The 15,238-nt window shown below is 40.9% G+C and overlaps 1 protein-coding gene across 22 annotated transcripts in view; it reads right to left on the reverse strand.

Annotated features, from left to right (window-relative positions):
• CUNH9orf3 (chromosome unknown C9orf3 homolog) overlaps nucleotides 1-15,238 on the reverse strand; it is a 339,317-nt gene that overhangs the window by 52,805 nt on the left and 271,274 nt on the right. For 2 of the 22 annotated variants that reach the window (XR_897184.2, XR_002777590.1), the window contains exons 14-15: nucleotides 2,397-2,492; nucleotides 1,312-1,614 (exon numbers count right to left, since the gene is read on the reverse strand). The exons of 14 other annotated variants lie outside the window; for them this stretch is intronic. Coding sequence is in view for 2 of the 8 variants with exons in the window: in XM_023524462.1 (XP_023380230.1) it covers nucleotides 551-670 (120 nt within the window). In the remaining 6 variants the exon portion in view is untranslated. Of the gene's footprint in view, nucleotides 1-328; nucleotides 671-1,311; nucleotides 1,615-2,396; nucleotides 2,493-15,238 lie in introns of those variants that run through there. 6 more of the 22 variants (XR_002777593.1, XR_002777591.1, XM_023524462.1 and 3 more) reach the window with 4 other exon arrangements.

Raw genomic sequence — 15,238 nt, forward strand, 5'->3', positions numbered from 1 at the left:
AAAAAAAAAAAAAAAGACTTCCCACCATTCTGACATCTGCTGAAGATAATGAAATGCTCCTACTTTTGTTTTTTAAAAGCAAGTAAATACATATTTTATATTCAATATTTATATAATTAGGGAGTAAAGAAAGCTTTTCAAAAAAAGATTAAATACCTTTATAGGGGACAAAAGACCTCCCCCCAACTCCATTATGATTCTTGTCATTTTAAGGATTGCTACTCTTAGGAGTTTATTTAAAATTTAGGATTATTTTTCCATAGGTAAAGATTAAAAGCAAGTAAAACCTACCAGATAAATTCTATCTTCATGAATTACAACTTCAAAATGCAAAATCAAAATATTTTATTTCTATATTTTAAAAAATGTCCTGAGAAATCAGTGGTTAAGATCTTGAAAAAAGGAAGCAAAGTCACAGGAAGATTCTAACTGCCCTCAAGCTCAGACTTAGAGAAAAGGATCACATGTACATTCTCATAAAGGAAGCCTTAAAACCCAGCAGACATTCTTTAAAATACCTCAATCACTAGATAGCAAAATCTGGGGAGATTTAAACACAGATATTTGTATAATCCTTTGTATTCAAGAAACTCAGTGCTTCCAGTGTCACAGGAACCTCTCCCTGGGGTCTGTAGTCAGAACTCTCCTGCTCATTTTCTGAGTGAATCATCTGAAAGACATGGTAGGAGGGGTCTGAGAGAATGATGGGAGTAGGGGTGTGTGCTTGCTTTTACTGAGATGAGCTATTTATGCCACGGAGCAATTTCTTTAAAAAATATTATCTGAATCTGGTGTTGAAGGGATTCATTTAAGAAACAGCAAATCACTGGTACGATGAAATTCCTTAGAGATTTACTTCCGCTTAGATTTTCAAGACGTTTCAACCGGTCCTCAACTTGAGTCAAACTGTTAGCTCTGGTTATTGATTATTCTTACAGGATGCACAATAAGGGCAGATTTTTCAAATATGCCAGCAATTAATCATGAGTTTCAGGAGAAAACTGGGGTGTGATTATTGTTGAAAATGGTTTTCCTCCCAGTTATTAAATGAAATGCCAGGTATGTAGGATGTCTTCCCACTTCTCTCACAGGTTCATAACAAAACCAGAATCGTATCCATCAGTCCAACCCACAGGAAGGCATGCTTGTCCAGCTCCTCTTTTATCATCATGTTACATCATCACCATATTTCATCATCATATTAAATCATCAAAATAGTATCTCAGTATAGCTCATGTAAAATCAAAGACTGTCAGTTGATCAGAACTGAAAGAATGACTGTTACAATCTTTCTCCATTTAAAACATGATATTTACATCTTTCAAACAAATGCCTTTATTAGCCTACATAAAAATTGATGAGCCAAATGAGGCCTCACAGGCCACAGTGTGTGGTTTAAGGGCAAAATCATCAATACTCAAGTTTAAAGATTAGCTCATCTTTATGTTTAAACTGTTTCAACCTTACTCCTTTTGCCATTTCTGTTCCATTTATAATTCTCAAACTATTAGAAGTGTGGTCTCTCGTATCTATGGTCCATGTCAGAGAACTCAGTTTGCATAAACCAGTTTTGTCCTCTGGCATCCTGATGCTATGCTATCAAATCAACCAATGCTGCAAGGAAGGAGAAAATAAAGTATGTTTTAGTGGGTGTCTGGATCTATTTTCCTTGTCAAGGATCTCCTTTATGAAGATGCCTGTCCAAGCCATTACCCAAAAGTATAATAAGAATAAAGTTGAAATAATTACTGCCTACATCTTGGCTTTGAGCAAGAATCAGAATAAGATTATATTTCAAATGGAACTGAAAAATCCTTGACCTTCAAATGTGTACCCCAAAAACAAAGCACTATGAATGCCGGCACTCGGAAACAAACTTCTAGTAGAAGACAAGTGGGGGCATGTCCTTGACATGTCATTTAGAAAGCAATTCTCTCATTTTCGATGGCTTCACCATACTAACACGGCTGACAGCAAAACGGAACAGAACATACAAATTTGGTTAAGAAAATAATGTAATTTGATATTATAAATTTCTATTTATAGTATATCAAATTGAATTGCTCACACATAGAATTTTGGACATTTAACTTTTGGCTATACAGTATGACTTTTACTTTCTATCTGTAGAATCATTATGTATTTCATACTCTATTCCCATTTCTGAAATGTCACAAATACAAAAAAAAAAAAACAAAACCAGTATTGTGATTCACTGAATCTTGCCAAAGACTCAATGTAAAGCTCGTATTTTTAAATGTCAAAAATTTCCCATGTGACTTTTTTGGTGAAAGGCATATTAAGTAGATTGAATTAATTACTAATTATAGTATCATATTATTGACTAGTATTTCATTTTCAAGAAAGGGTAAACTCTTTGAGTTATGGAACTGTACCTTCAGCAAATCTCTCTTACCATGAAGAATCACTGACCGATGGAGAGAGGACCACACACACGTAAGCGCATTATTTCTTTTGGTTTATCATAGCACCTATGGAAGAAAGACAAGCTAGAGGAACACTGGGGAGTGGAGGGAGGCGGGGCCTGGGTGAGAAGGTTCTGTAGGAGGGAAGGAGTCACCATGTGGGGTATTACAGAATAAGAGATGAGAACGGAGAGACACGCTGGGCACTTGGAAGATATGCGGCACCTGAATTTACAGGTCGGAGAAGAGACTAACACCAGAAAAGGAAGCAAGGGTATCAAAAGAAGAAGTGAAATGAGGACACACCAGGCGGGCACCTCAACTGTGCCAGCCGTGGCCCAGCGGTAAAGGACTGCCTCAGAGATTAACAGCACCCAGTGGCAGGGCTATTCTTAGCTATCTGTGTTGGCTGAAGTTGCCGGCTTCTTCCCCTAGACCACAGGTCAGATGTGCCTCCCAATGCACTGTTTCCAGCTGAAATCTCCTTGGAAGTTATGTGGGTACCCTACAAACAGCCATTCTAAAATGAACTCCAGTGTTCTAGCCCCTGGCAGAATATTAGGAAAATCTTTATCCCCATTACACACGCAAACACGCTCACATACATCCCTCATCAGTAAAGACCTTGGGGATCTCTCGGGGCAGCACGTCCTACAAAATCAGCGGTAAGCTATTTTATCGTAGAATAAAGGCACAGAAGTGGGAACTACAAATCATCCAGCCCTGACTTTATTCAGTCATGTATTCACGGGTTTGTTTCAGTGAACACGTTATTTATTCCTAAAGAATGCTATTATTTACAAGTTATAAATAAACTAGCCTCTAGAGCTAATGAAATATATCAAAATGAAGTCTTGTGCCTTGAAGTGACCTACAGAGCGGAGAATATGCTGAGAGAATGTCAGCTCTTCAGACTATTTCTATGGGACAGTTGTGGTGAGGGTGAACAACACTCGTCTTCTGATGACCGCCCCCAAGGACACAGGAAAACATCTCCGATTTCACCCTGTGGCTTCTGTGTCAATAGAAACACCTTAGAATGGCAGAACTTTCTTAACTGAAAACACACCTGAGAAGCACCTTTCAAAAACAGTGCTGCAGGACCCACCTTCTTTTCCTGGGGGCAGAAGCCTGCTCTGGTCCTACAGGGACAGGCGTTCCGATGGGCACCAGAGGCCCAGGTCAGTTCCCCTGTACCTATGAAAGGCCTACGCAGCCCCAGCACCCCAGGAGGGCCAGGACATGGGAGGGAAAACCTGGAAAGGAAGGCACACTCCCAGCAGCTGGCCTTGGTTAGGTGGGGCCAGTGGGGTTTTCTCAGACACACACTACAACATGTGTTTCCAGGCCCACTCCAGGTCATGCCGGACGATTTCTGAGCCACCACACATTAGTCTGATGATTTGGGACATGTGCCTTTGGGTCAGGCCCCTTTCCATGTTACGGTTAAAACAACAGGATGAGAGAAACCGAAAGGTACAAAAAGCTACAGAGGACCAAGCAATTTATTCATGTCCTCTGTAAACACTGAAAAAGATGTCTTTAGCAGAAACACGAGTAATCCAAAGAAGGGGTGGGGGCTGTGGAACATCAAACAGGAAAATCCTCCAGATATCTGGGACATGTTGACATACCAGGCAGCAAACAGCATTCACTTATCTGAACTGAGATACATTTCCAAGAGTGAACCTAAAATGACACAATCCAGCAATGTTTAGGAAGTGTATGTTTTTACTCTCTCACCCTCTGGGAGTTGGGCTGGAACAAGATCTGAGGTGCACAGGTGAGCTTTAGCAATTGTTTGGTTCTTCATCAGAGTGTAACACAAAAGACCCTTTCATCTTTAGGGGCGTGCAGTTCTGACCTCATGCTCCACCAGCTGGCCACTGCCAGGGTATCGGCAAAGAGCTGTGCTCCTGGACTTTGATGGATGGTGACATTTCAACTGGTTATCAGTTTCTATAAAAAATTGCTCTGAGGGACTTATTTCCTTCTCACATTAAAATGAAGACCTACATGACATCATGTTCTGACATTCTGTGAGCATGTGTAGCACACCCAATCAGAATATGTTCTGCTACTGGCTGTTTGTGAGAAAAGGGAGCCCATGTAAGTTTCATGACATTCTTTTTAAATCAAAAGGAGAAGATACATGAAGACTGAAAGCAGAGAAATGCACTGAGTCCATTTCATTTAATACAGGCAAATGCAGAGAAATCTGTTAATTACCAAAATAATTAATGCCTGTCACCCAACTTTGTATTTGATGTGCACTTTGTGTATGGGTTGAAGTGCCCAGGGATGAACTGGGCACTTCAAACACTACACTTCCCACTAGCCTGGGACCATGCTTGCCAGGAACAGTTCTCACCAATATAGAGAGCGAGATGATCAGAAAATCCAGCCGGGCCGACAATAAAACAAAAATATCAAAAAAGAGTTAAAGCATCAGCGTTATAACCTCTTTCAGAATCTGATTATGCTACTTTGAAGTCAAGTCTACTTTCATTTCAATAAAAGCCAGAAAACAGGAGACAGCTGTGTAGCTGCATATTCCTTAGAAATAAATTAGGAGAGTATCAATTTCAGTCCTTACTCTTAAAGTAGAACAGATATAGCCCCACAGTTAATTGCTAAACTGAGGCTCATCTATAATTTCCATATTGTGACTACAAACTCCATACACAAGCCATGAGGTGAACTGGTAGTACACCCTAAGATCTTGAAATGGATGTCAGTTTGAATCACATGGGGACAGGAAGAGAAAACACAGCAGGGCTGCTGCCACTTTTTACAGCAATGATCACACACAAAAAGGACTATGGGCATACCTCATTTTATTGTGCTTCATTTTATTGCACCTCGAAGATGTGTTGTTCACAAAGTGAGGCAAAACCCTCCACCAACAAAAACATTACAAGTCTCTTCATTGCGGTGTGGAACCGAACCCGTAATATTTCTGAGATGTGCCTATAATCCACAAACCCTCATCGCCCAATTCTACCATCCATTCGTGAGATTATGAGATCAGATAGCAGCCTGCATTTACAAAAGTCTACTCCAGTATACAGGGGATGGATTTCAAATGGATTTAGTTAACGCAGGGGTCCCCAACCCCCCAGCCGTAGACCGGTACCAGTCAGTGGCCTGTTAGGAACCAGGCCACACAGCAGAAGGTGAACAGCGGGCAAGCAAGTAAAGCTTTATCTGTGTTTGCAGCCGCTCCCCAGCACTAGCATCACTGTCTCAGCTCCACCTCAGATCATCAGGCATTAGATTCTCACAGGAGCCCTAGTCCCTGGTGCCAAAAAGCTTGGGGACCACTGAGTTACGTAAGGTGTACAAGACCTCGGGAAAGCCAGGACTGCAGCTACAGATAAATGCTGACTTCTAATATTCATCATCAATCAAGTTACTTTTTATGGAAGGTACACACAGATATTTCCAAAGAGATAATTTCAAAAATCAATGAATTCAATTAATTAAAAAAAAAAAAAGGCCTGAATAAACCACCTGAGGAGTAACAAAGTACATGTCACAAATATAAAATACACTCCCTTTGTTTTTTAATAATTATTTTCTGTAAGATTTAAAGGACAAACACCAAAATATTAGGAGTAAGTAGCTCTCTGGATGATTGGACTACTGGTAGTTTTCAATATTCGTTTATCCTTTATCTTCTAAATTTTATCTGCTAGATCAAATTTAGTAGATTTTTTTATAATGAGAATTTTTTTATAATGAGTTTTTTTTAATAATGAGGCATTTTTCGATACTGTGAGAGCCACTGGCTCCAGGTTATGATAGGCTTTAGGTCCATGTTGCTGAAATATTTAATTGATGTGTATGTATCATTTTTATAACGAGAAAAAGATGTTAATTTTCTTGGCTCAAGTTGGTTTGTTTAAAACTAGACAGGGGCAAAATAAGCTGAACTAAAATAAAAAATATAGGAAAGGTGCCACGAAGAAAGCAAAATTTGGTTACTTTTTGTAGAAACTAGGAATGTGCTACACAGCTGCAACAATCAACTCAATACTCAATCTAGAGTTCAACAATTTGAGCAATACAAACTAGAGTCTCCAGGGAGCCTGCCAGATCAGCCTGCTGGGCACGCTGTAGCCAATGTCACCCTGCATTACCCAGGTTCTGCTAAAAGACTTTCAACGGCATATGCCAACGCCTAGTTGAAACTCAGGTTTTAATATTAACAGTGGAGTTGGTTATTACAAAAGAAACCAAACTAAAATGCATTCCAGCCTCCTGCCCCTGAGTAAACCCTCCTCAAGAACTGGCTGAATTAGCTTTCTCCTCTTCACTGTGTCCCTGATAGGCTTCTGGAGAAGGTGCTTGTAAACACTGAGAAGTCTGAAATATCAATAACAATGGAAGGAGGAGGAGAGTAATTATAATTGGAAAATCTACAACCTCCGATCAGTGCTAAAATTGTGAGGCGCTGGTAAAGCACCATGTCTCTCAAACCCAGGGGCGAAGGAGTGACTGGCATGGCACCAGTGGCCTGGAGTGATGAATGGAAGGCAGGTATCTGAGAACCCAGGAGGGCAATGAGAGCGCGGGAGGGCCAAATGCAGCATGCGGGAATGACACTGACAAGTTACTTTATCCTGCCGAGGAAACACAGGCTTCGGAAGGGGCCACTCGGTATGGCATAGGGGCACAGCTCCTTGTCAGGAACACACAGACAAAAGAGCAAAGGCCTAGAAACTGAGACTGGTAAGATGATTTAATGTCTGCATCTATGCAATACCCATAAGGAATTTAGTAACCTCATCAAGAGGCTGGACGGCTTGATTCTTCACTCTCTTCTCTCCCCAATACCTCTCAGCCACATCTCTTCTCAGAAATACGAGGCTGGCTTCTTAATACCCCGTTTTCCCCTGTGAGTGTAGTACATGGTGATGGGAGGATTCTGTGATAGAGAAGGTGGCAAGTACAGAAGGCTCAGTCTTGGGAATACTATCACACAGAGCCCATTAGAGAATTAATTCACAGAAAATGAGCACAGCTCAATGACAAGCAGCACCTCATCCCCCACAATTACCTAGAAGCTTTGCTCCCTGCATCCTCTGAGAGCTGCTACCGCCTCCCATCACCTCTGCCACTTCCCTCCACATACACATCAATTAAATATGTCAGTAACATGGACCTAAAGCCTATCATAACCTGGAGCCAATGGCTCTCACTGTATTGAAAAATGCCTCTTTTAAAACTATCTTGAAATGAAATTCTTAGATAGCCTAGCACACACAATACATACGATGGGGGTGGAGGGACCTTAATACAATGCCCCATCTATAATGTAAAGGCGAACTGAAAGAAAAGTGGGTCAGAATACATTAATATAAATTTCAGTATTTACAAGCCCGAGTACCTTATAAGATATATGAAGCAATGAGAGGCCTGAATCCCCATGATCACACAGCTATTAACACAAACTGAAGTGGGTGTGTGCTGTGTTGTTACTTAGCCACAAAAGCATCTCTACCGGTAACAAGATTTTCTGAAATACCTCAAAAACTCCTAGAAAAATTCAACAAAGTACAATCTTTCAAGGTTTACCAAGGAGTCACATTCCTAGAAATTTTAGCACAGATTAAAACTACGCATACAAAAGAGTTAGGTTCTAAGCTCGAATATTAGACACAGGTTTTTCACCTGTATAATTCTCCAGCAAGCATCTGAAGGCTTTGCGGGAGGTGGTATACTCTTCACTATGCTGGAAACTGCTGTGCCCGGCAGGCATGATGATCCTAGGATCAGCCCACTAAAGGCCAGGAGCACTCCCAATCATTGTGACACCCACATGGGGGTGATTCTGCCCCATGGAGAACCACTCCTTCATACCAAATTGCCCCCATCTGACAAAGTGCCATGCAAATTATGTACAGTTGAACTTCTCTATTCAGACACCAGACCATAAGAAAATCATCTCTGACACTATTTCCCTTCCACAGACTCTGTCACTTGGGTGCCCCTCATCCTTTCTTCTTAGTAGGTCATGTGCCCCCTGAAGGACATTACCTTTACCTGGTCACTGCTGAAATCAACTTTGGACAAGCATAAATTCAAAAGACAAATCAGCCTTCAATGAGTGCTCTGAGACATATGCTTTTCTGTTCATCCCCAAAGAGCAGTCATGGACCTCACCCACCAGCGAAGGGCTGTTCTACCGGAATGTGTAGTCATGACTGGTTATATGACTTATTTACAGAAAAAAGTTTATTTGATAAGCTCATTGCCAAAATAAAACATACCTGCAAATCCTAGCATAAACAAAAATAAAGAGCAACTTTCATCATTTGATCTTGAAAATGCACAGCAATCCCTGCCATGTAAAATGTGATAAATTCTTCCTGTACAGCTTTTGTGAGGCCTCTGGAAACAACCCAACTTGCATTTTTAATAAAGAACCCTTAAAAGTACCTAATCTATAAACTAGAAACTTTACCATTTAATTATTTAAAGCATCATAAAACATGCTTCTATTGACATGTGTGTCCATATTAAAACGATGTGTATAATCAGAAATATAAACTTACACCCTACGGTTTGAATAGAGAAACTAAAAAAAAAAAGTTCAAAAAAATCGTTTCTCAAAGTAAACTAATTTAATGTTTAGACAGTTAACATCATCCCCCGCCCCACACACACTCGCCCATGCATGCTCGCACCCCTCCATACTTTGTATCAAGTTTACGTTAAAAAAAAAAAAATCATTAAATAGAAGTTGTTAAACTAGTACAAGCATGACTGGTAGTAGAACCTAGAGATTAGAGGGGATAGAGTACCAAGGACTACAATTTTAGTTAGCATGTGTTAACAATGCTTGAAAAATTGCAAAAGCCTTAAAGTAGTTCTTGGCTTTCTTTTGCTCATAAAAATATCAAATAAGAGTCAAAGGTTAATATTATTTCTTGAAGAAAGACTGTGGTAAGGATATGGAGACACTAGAACCCTCATACATCACTGCTGGGAATGTAACATGGTACAGCCATTTTGGAAAACAATCTAGCAGTTTCTAAAAAAGTTAAACATAAATTTACTATATGACTCCTAGGTAACTACTCAAGTGAACTACAAAAACTTGTGACTCTTTAGAACAGCATTATTTATGACAGTCCTAAACTGGAAACCATCCAAATGTCTATCAACTGGTGAAAGGACAGACAAAATGTGGTACATCTATGCAATGGAATATTATTCAGGAATAAATAGGAACCACTGAAACATGCTACAACATGGAAGAATCTCAAAAATAGTATGCTATGTGAAAGAATGCAAACACATAAGACCACATAGTATATGATTTCACTGATATGAAATGTCCAGAAAAGACAAATCTACAGAAACAGAAAGATTACCGGTTGTCTAGGGATGGGGAGAGAGACGACATGAGCAGTGACTGCTAATGGGCACCAGGGATCTTACTGGGATGATGGAAATGTTCTAAAACTGGATTCTGGTAATGACTGCACAATCTGAAAAATTTACTAAAAATCAGTGATTTGTATACTGAATTTTAAGGTATGTGAATTACACCTGTTACACACACACACACACACACACACACACACACACACACACACACACAGCTTACAGCTGAAGCCCTGGGCAGCTACAAAGTGTTACATTTGTGTTTTGGTTGTCCCTCTTACTTTGACTCCAGAGTAGAAAAGATGACATCAGGTCATTAACATTATGAGAATGCAGAATTTTGCTATTCAATTTCCTCTTAAAGATAATAAAGGAACATGGGAGTAGGGAGGCACTCGGGGGGAGCAAATAAATTTGTTCTTTCCTCATTACAGAGTTCAAATCGGGTCACGGCCCTATTAGCCGGTAACCACGAGGACCTTACTTATTACTGCCTGCTGCAGGAGGGGCAGTGCTGGGCCTGGGAACAGAAGGTCCACTGCCCTATGAACACAGGCCCTTTGACATGGGCAAACCCAGGCCGGGCGCAACACTAAGTATGATAACGGATACTCCAAACAAGCAGGAAATGAGAAACTCAGGAAATTCTTGTTTAGTTCATGTACTAAAATCTAATAAAAGCCACTTACCTCCAGAAACCCTGAGGTTAGGTTTTATTTGTTAAAATCAATATCAACTTAATAATTTTACATAATGAAAAACCTCAATCTGGTGAACAGGCACAACATGTACAACTCCCTAAGATGACTGACTTATCTTGCCTTCCCCTCCCATCTCCTAGTGAGAGAACTTTTACCAAGCACCTGCTATATACACTCATTAGTGCTTTACACAGGCAGGCAGGCAGGCAGGCAGGCAGGCAGGCAGGCAGGCAGGCAGGCAGGCAGGACCTTACAGTCAATTTGCCAGGTCTGCTTTGCAGACTCATGACAGACCTCTTCTCAGCAGGACAAGGGACTGCACAGCATCTGGCACTGTTGCTGTGGACGAAGACCAGGATCTGGGGCCATGTCTGAGAGGTATGGGCTGACAGTACTCATTGATGGAAGGCTGGAAGGGGCAAGGCAGCAAACATACAGAATGCCCCTGCTGGGAAACAGGACATGGAAGACAACCAACAGCCAGGACAAAAGACTGGCCCTGCCACTTACTCATAGAAGGTCCCAGCCAGAAGCCTCAGCCCATGTGCCATATTCAGAAGACGAGCATCTTAAGATCATTTTATACATCCCTGTGCCAAAGTTTCTAAGAAAACTTTGTAAGTAAGAAAAAAAATAATAGTATGTAAGTGGTAAGTGGGCCAATCTGATAAACGGTATGGAATTATTTTTAGTTGAAATTGATTGGGCAAACATTCATCTTATGAGAAACAAAATGCTGAGGAAAAGAGTCAAATGGGTGGGAAAATGGAAATGCTATATTTATCCCCTTCTCTCCTACCAACCTTGAGTATTTCCTCTATTTTGAGAAGGCAGCAATAAAACTGTTCTTCCTACTAACATTCTCCCTCCACTCAGAGACACACTGGCAGGCAAACTGATCAGCAGACCCCAATGGCAGGGCGGGGCCCATGCTCAGGCCCTGAGTACAGCACCATCCTCTAGGGCAGTCAGTACTCATACAGGGTCACTCGAGTGCACGTCCTTACACTGCTGTAGCTATTAGCCTATGAAATCCTTCTAGTCACTCTTACTGCATATGGAGAGGTAGAGCACTGCCCAGGAGAAAACAGGGAGAATGTTCTAGCCGTCTCCTCTACGCCCACTACCCCTGACGTCCCTGAGAGCCTGCAGCTGATCTGCTGCTCTCTGTCAACTGAGGTAAGAATATTCCAGAATGCCAAGGACTAATGACAGTGACAAGCAGTGTTATCTCAGGATTCATTCCCCTCCGTCCCTTCCCACTTCCTGTCACTCCATCTCTATTTAAAATAAACTTCACAGGGGAAAAGTAGAGATCAGGTGAGTAAAAGTGGCAACCTGCAGAATCTGAGAGAGCTAGTTGGTTAATATAACATTTGACAGAAAAATTATCTGACATTTAAAAAAAAAAATCTTTCCCTATAAAAAATTCAAGCATACTCACACCTTAAAGGGCACATGGCGTTTCAATCCTTAAGATTAGGAGGCCAAAGTCAGTCCACTGAGTTTTGTCCAATGACCCTTTTAACTACTTGAAAATTATGTCTGATTATCAAATAATGTTATGGCTTATCTATAAAAACTTCTCTCTGAAAAAATATTGATCCTGACGTACAGAAGCAAGGACATTCTGTGAAGCCTTTTAAAATCATGTATAACACATTACTCATAGTGGAGACAAACAGCAGGCCCATTTCTTCTGTGTCTAAGTGGGTTTCTATTAGTAAGTCAGTGCCTGGGGATTCCCGCGAGCCAGTAACACATAAGAATGATAGTTATTGTAAACTCAGATCTCTACAGTTTCTGGTCGGGGTGGGAGGGTGGAGAGGTGGGAGGTGGGAATATCTCAGCACTTGTTTTTGAAAGCTTCCTGGAGCTCAGGAAACCAGCAAGCACTGTATTTCTGGATGGCCAGACCTTCTGCAAATTGAGATCACTTTAATTAAGACCTGAACCAAAATCGATAAAATAGCTCTGATGACTTCAACTAAAACTCTCTTTGTAAGAGCCTAGAGGAAACTTCCAATAGAACCTGAGGCAGTATTTGCCAGGGACAGAGCGGCCCCACACACAGACTCCCTGGGTCAGCCTGGGAGACAGGTATATGTCTAGGAGTGGCTGGAACCTGCTGGAGATGTAATCGGGCTGCCACCCTGGTTTTAATGTTGGGGACACTTCAGCTGGCTCATCGACACCATGCTGATGTTCTAAACACACACCCTTACGGCCACTCTTCCTGTGGCTACATTTCTTGGTCTATCCTACTGGTTCTCAGGGTTCCTTCTGTTCTTATAATACATCACAGGTGACAAAGGACTTTTAACCCTGATAATAGAATAGCCCATCATCAATAACATTAATAACTACTGTCATTAATATTACTAACAATATGAGCAATGACTCACTGGCAGCTCTTGCTAAATACTTACAGAAACTGTTTTACAGATATAGAAATCAAGGCTTACACAGGCTAGTTTGTCCAAGGTACAAAAGCTAGTAAGGGGTGAAGATGGGATTTCGATCTGCCCATTTGACCATGAATTCCATGTCCTGAAGAACTCTAGAGGGAAGAAATGTACTTTATGATTTCAACTTAATGCTAAGAGCACAAATGAGCCACAGGCATCAACTGCAGCCATCTCCAAAGTTCTGTGGAGAGGGAAGTTAATTCAAATCACATGTTTTGGGGAAAACAAAAAAAGTATCCATCCACAAGAGACTAACATTCTCTTGCTAAGAAAACTAGAGTTGGAAAATTGCTTGGGAGTAAATGCTCTTAACAAATGAACCCTCTCTAACTGATCTCTTGTTAAAACAGCTACTTTATTTTAACTTTTAATTATTTCTGATATTAAGATTTATCATAATGAACTGTCTTTAAAAAAATAAAGTATTTCCAAATATGCTGGTAACAGTTTTTCAGAGAAAAAAGTCCCACCAAAAATACCATAGCAATTCTTCTTTGCACCGAATCCTCACGATGTGCCCTCCAGAAGCTGGAAGATTATTCTGAAGACAACTACTAAGAATACTGAAGGTCACAATACGTTCCTTCTCTGTAACAGTGCGTGATTGCAAAACAGGTTTGTTTTTAATTTTTTTGAGACAAAAAATAAAAAATTGAAAAATTATGAATACACATTCAGAATCTACAATCACTTGTGATTATTTTACTCTCCTACCCTCCTCCTGCTTAAGAATTTGAACACAAGAGTGAAAAGTCCTGTAGCAACAAGTCAGATTTCCTCTCTTGTATTATCTTGAACTCCATCAGGATTACAGGAGTTCCAAAACTAAACAAAAAACACACCCCGCGCCTTCTGAAGTACTAGAGCCTGATTTGCTCCCCCTTCACTTTTTCCACTGAGCCTCTCCCCAAGATGGCTCATGATGGCAATGACTTTGCATTATGCACGAGGCAGTTCTCTGGGAGCATGAGTCAGAGTCAGATGCAAGCAGCGCCAGCTCTCGAAATAGCGCCTGCAGCTTCCCTCCAAGATGGGAGACAGTGGTTACATAGTGCGCCTCGGTCCAAACCTCCCCTGCTTGAAGGTCAAAGGCCAATGAAACAGATAGTGAGTGTTTGTTTGCATGCACATACACCCGAACTATACACGCACACTGGTACATCAGTAATCCTTTGTTGGAAGATAGTTCAGCATCATTTAGATTATCTGGTGCTCTACGACTGGGTAATGTTATTGTTGACCATATCATTGACTCAATCTCTAATAAAGACTCAAAGTACACCAGGATTAGCATCACAGGAGTATCACCTGGTGTCTTCTCTCTAGCGCCATTCATTTTGCTGGGGGCGGGGGCGGCATATTCTATAAGTCCGAAGCAGCTCACTACCTCTTTTTTTCACCTGCCCATTTCGGGCACTAACCTTCTAGTCATGCCAGTTGTATTACAGAGAAAACACACGCAGCTTTTTTCCCTAAACCACAATACTGTATTCCTATTTACTTTGCCCTGCCAACAGTACAGAGAGCTCTAGAAAGCTAAATCTTTCATAATCCAAGTTCAGCATTAGTTTTATCCATACTGTTTTGGGGATGGAGGAGGCATGACTTGGCCTGCAAGCAAACGGCCAAGTCAGAGCGGCTGTAGAAAAACTTCACTGAACTCTAAATTTGCAATACCTTGAGGTATGAAGATGAGGTGTGAAGATGTATAGACATGGAAAGCAGCCTTGCATTTTAGAAAAAAATAATAACATATACATTAAAAAATATCTGCACAGACTAAAGAAAAGGCGTTTGTGAGAGTGCCTTTACTACATTTCAAAATAAAATGTCTACTTAACCGGTTTGATTTAAAAAAAAACACAACATTTTCATGTCTCAAGCTGCTTGGTTCATGACATAAAGCATCACATAAACTTCAAATATCCTGTGCCTTGTAATATTCACTAATTTAATATGAAAAGTAAAATATGGCAAGCCTTGTAGACTCTTAGCTGTCTCACCACTGAATCTTCGCCCACTCTCTGGAAAGACAGTCCTCAAATCTAACCAAGCCAAGATGGACAGGTCCTCTGTAAGCCGGGCAAAAGCCTTCACTACGAATATGTTTCTGGACCACCGGAGGTGGCCTTGTAGGGGCATCCTGAAGCTCCCTGACCTTTTTTCCCTGCTTCCCTCAGAATCTGTGCCCCACAACACAACAAAGGCCAGCCTGATGCTTCTCACTTGGAACCTACAGCTGCCCCTC

The sequence above is a fragment of the Pteropus vampyrus genome, unplaced genomic scaffold, assembly GCF_000151845.1.
Source record: "Pteropus vampyrus isolate Shadow unplaced genomic scaffold, Pvam_2.0 Scaffold465, whole genome shotgun sequence".
In the NCBI taxonomy this organism is placed as follows: Eukaryota; Metazoa; Chordata; class Mammalia; order Chiroptera; family Pteropodidae; genus Pteropus; species Pteropus vampyrus.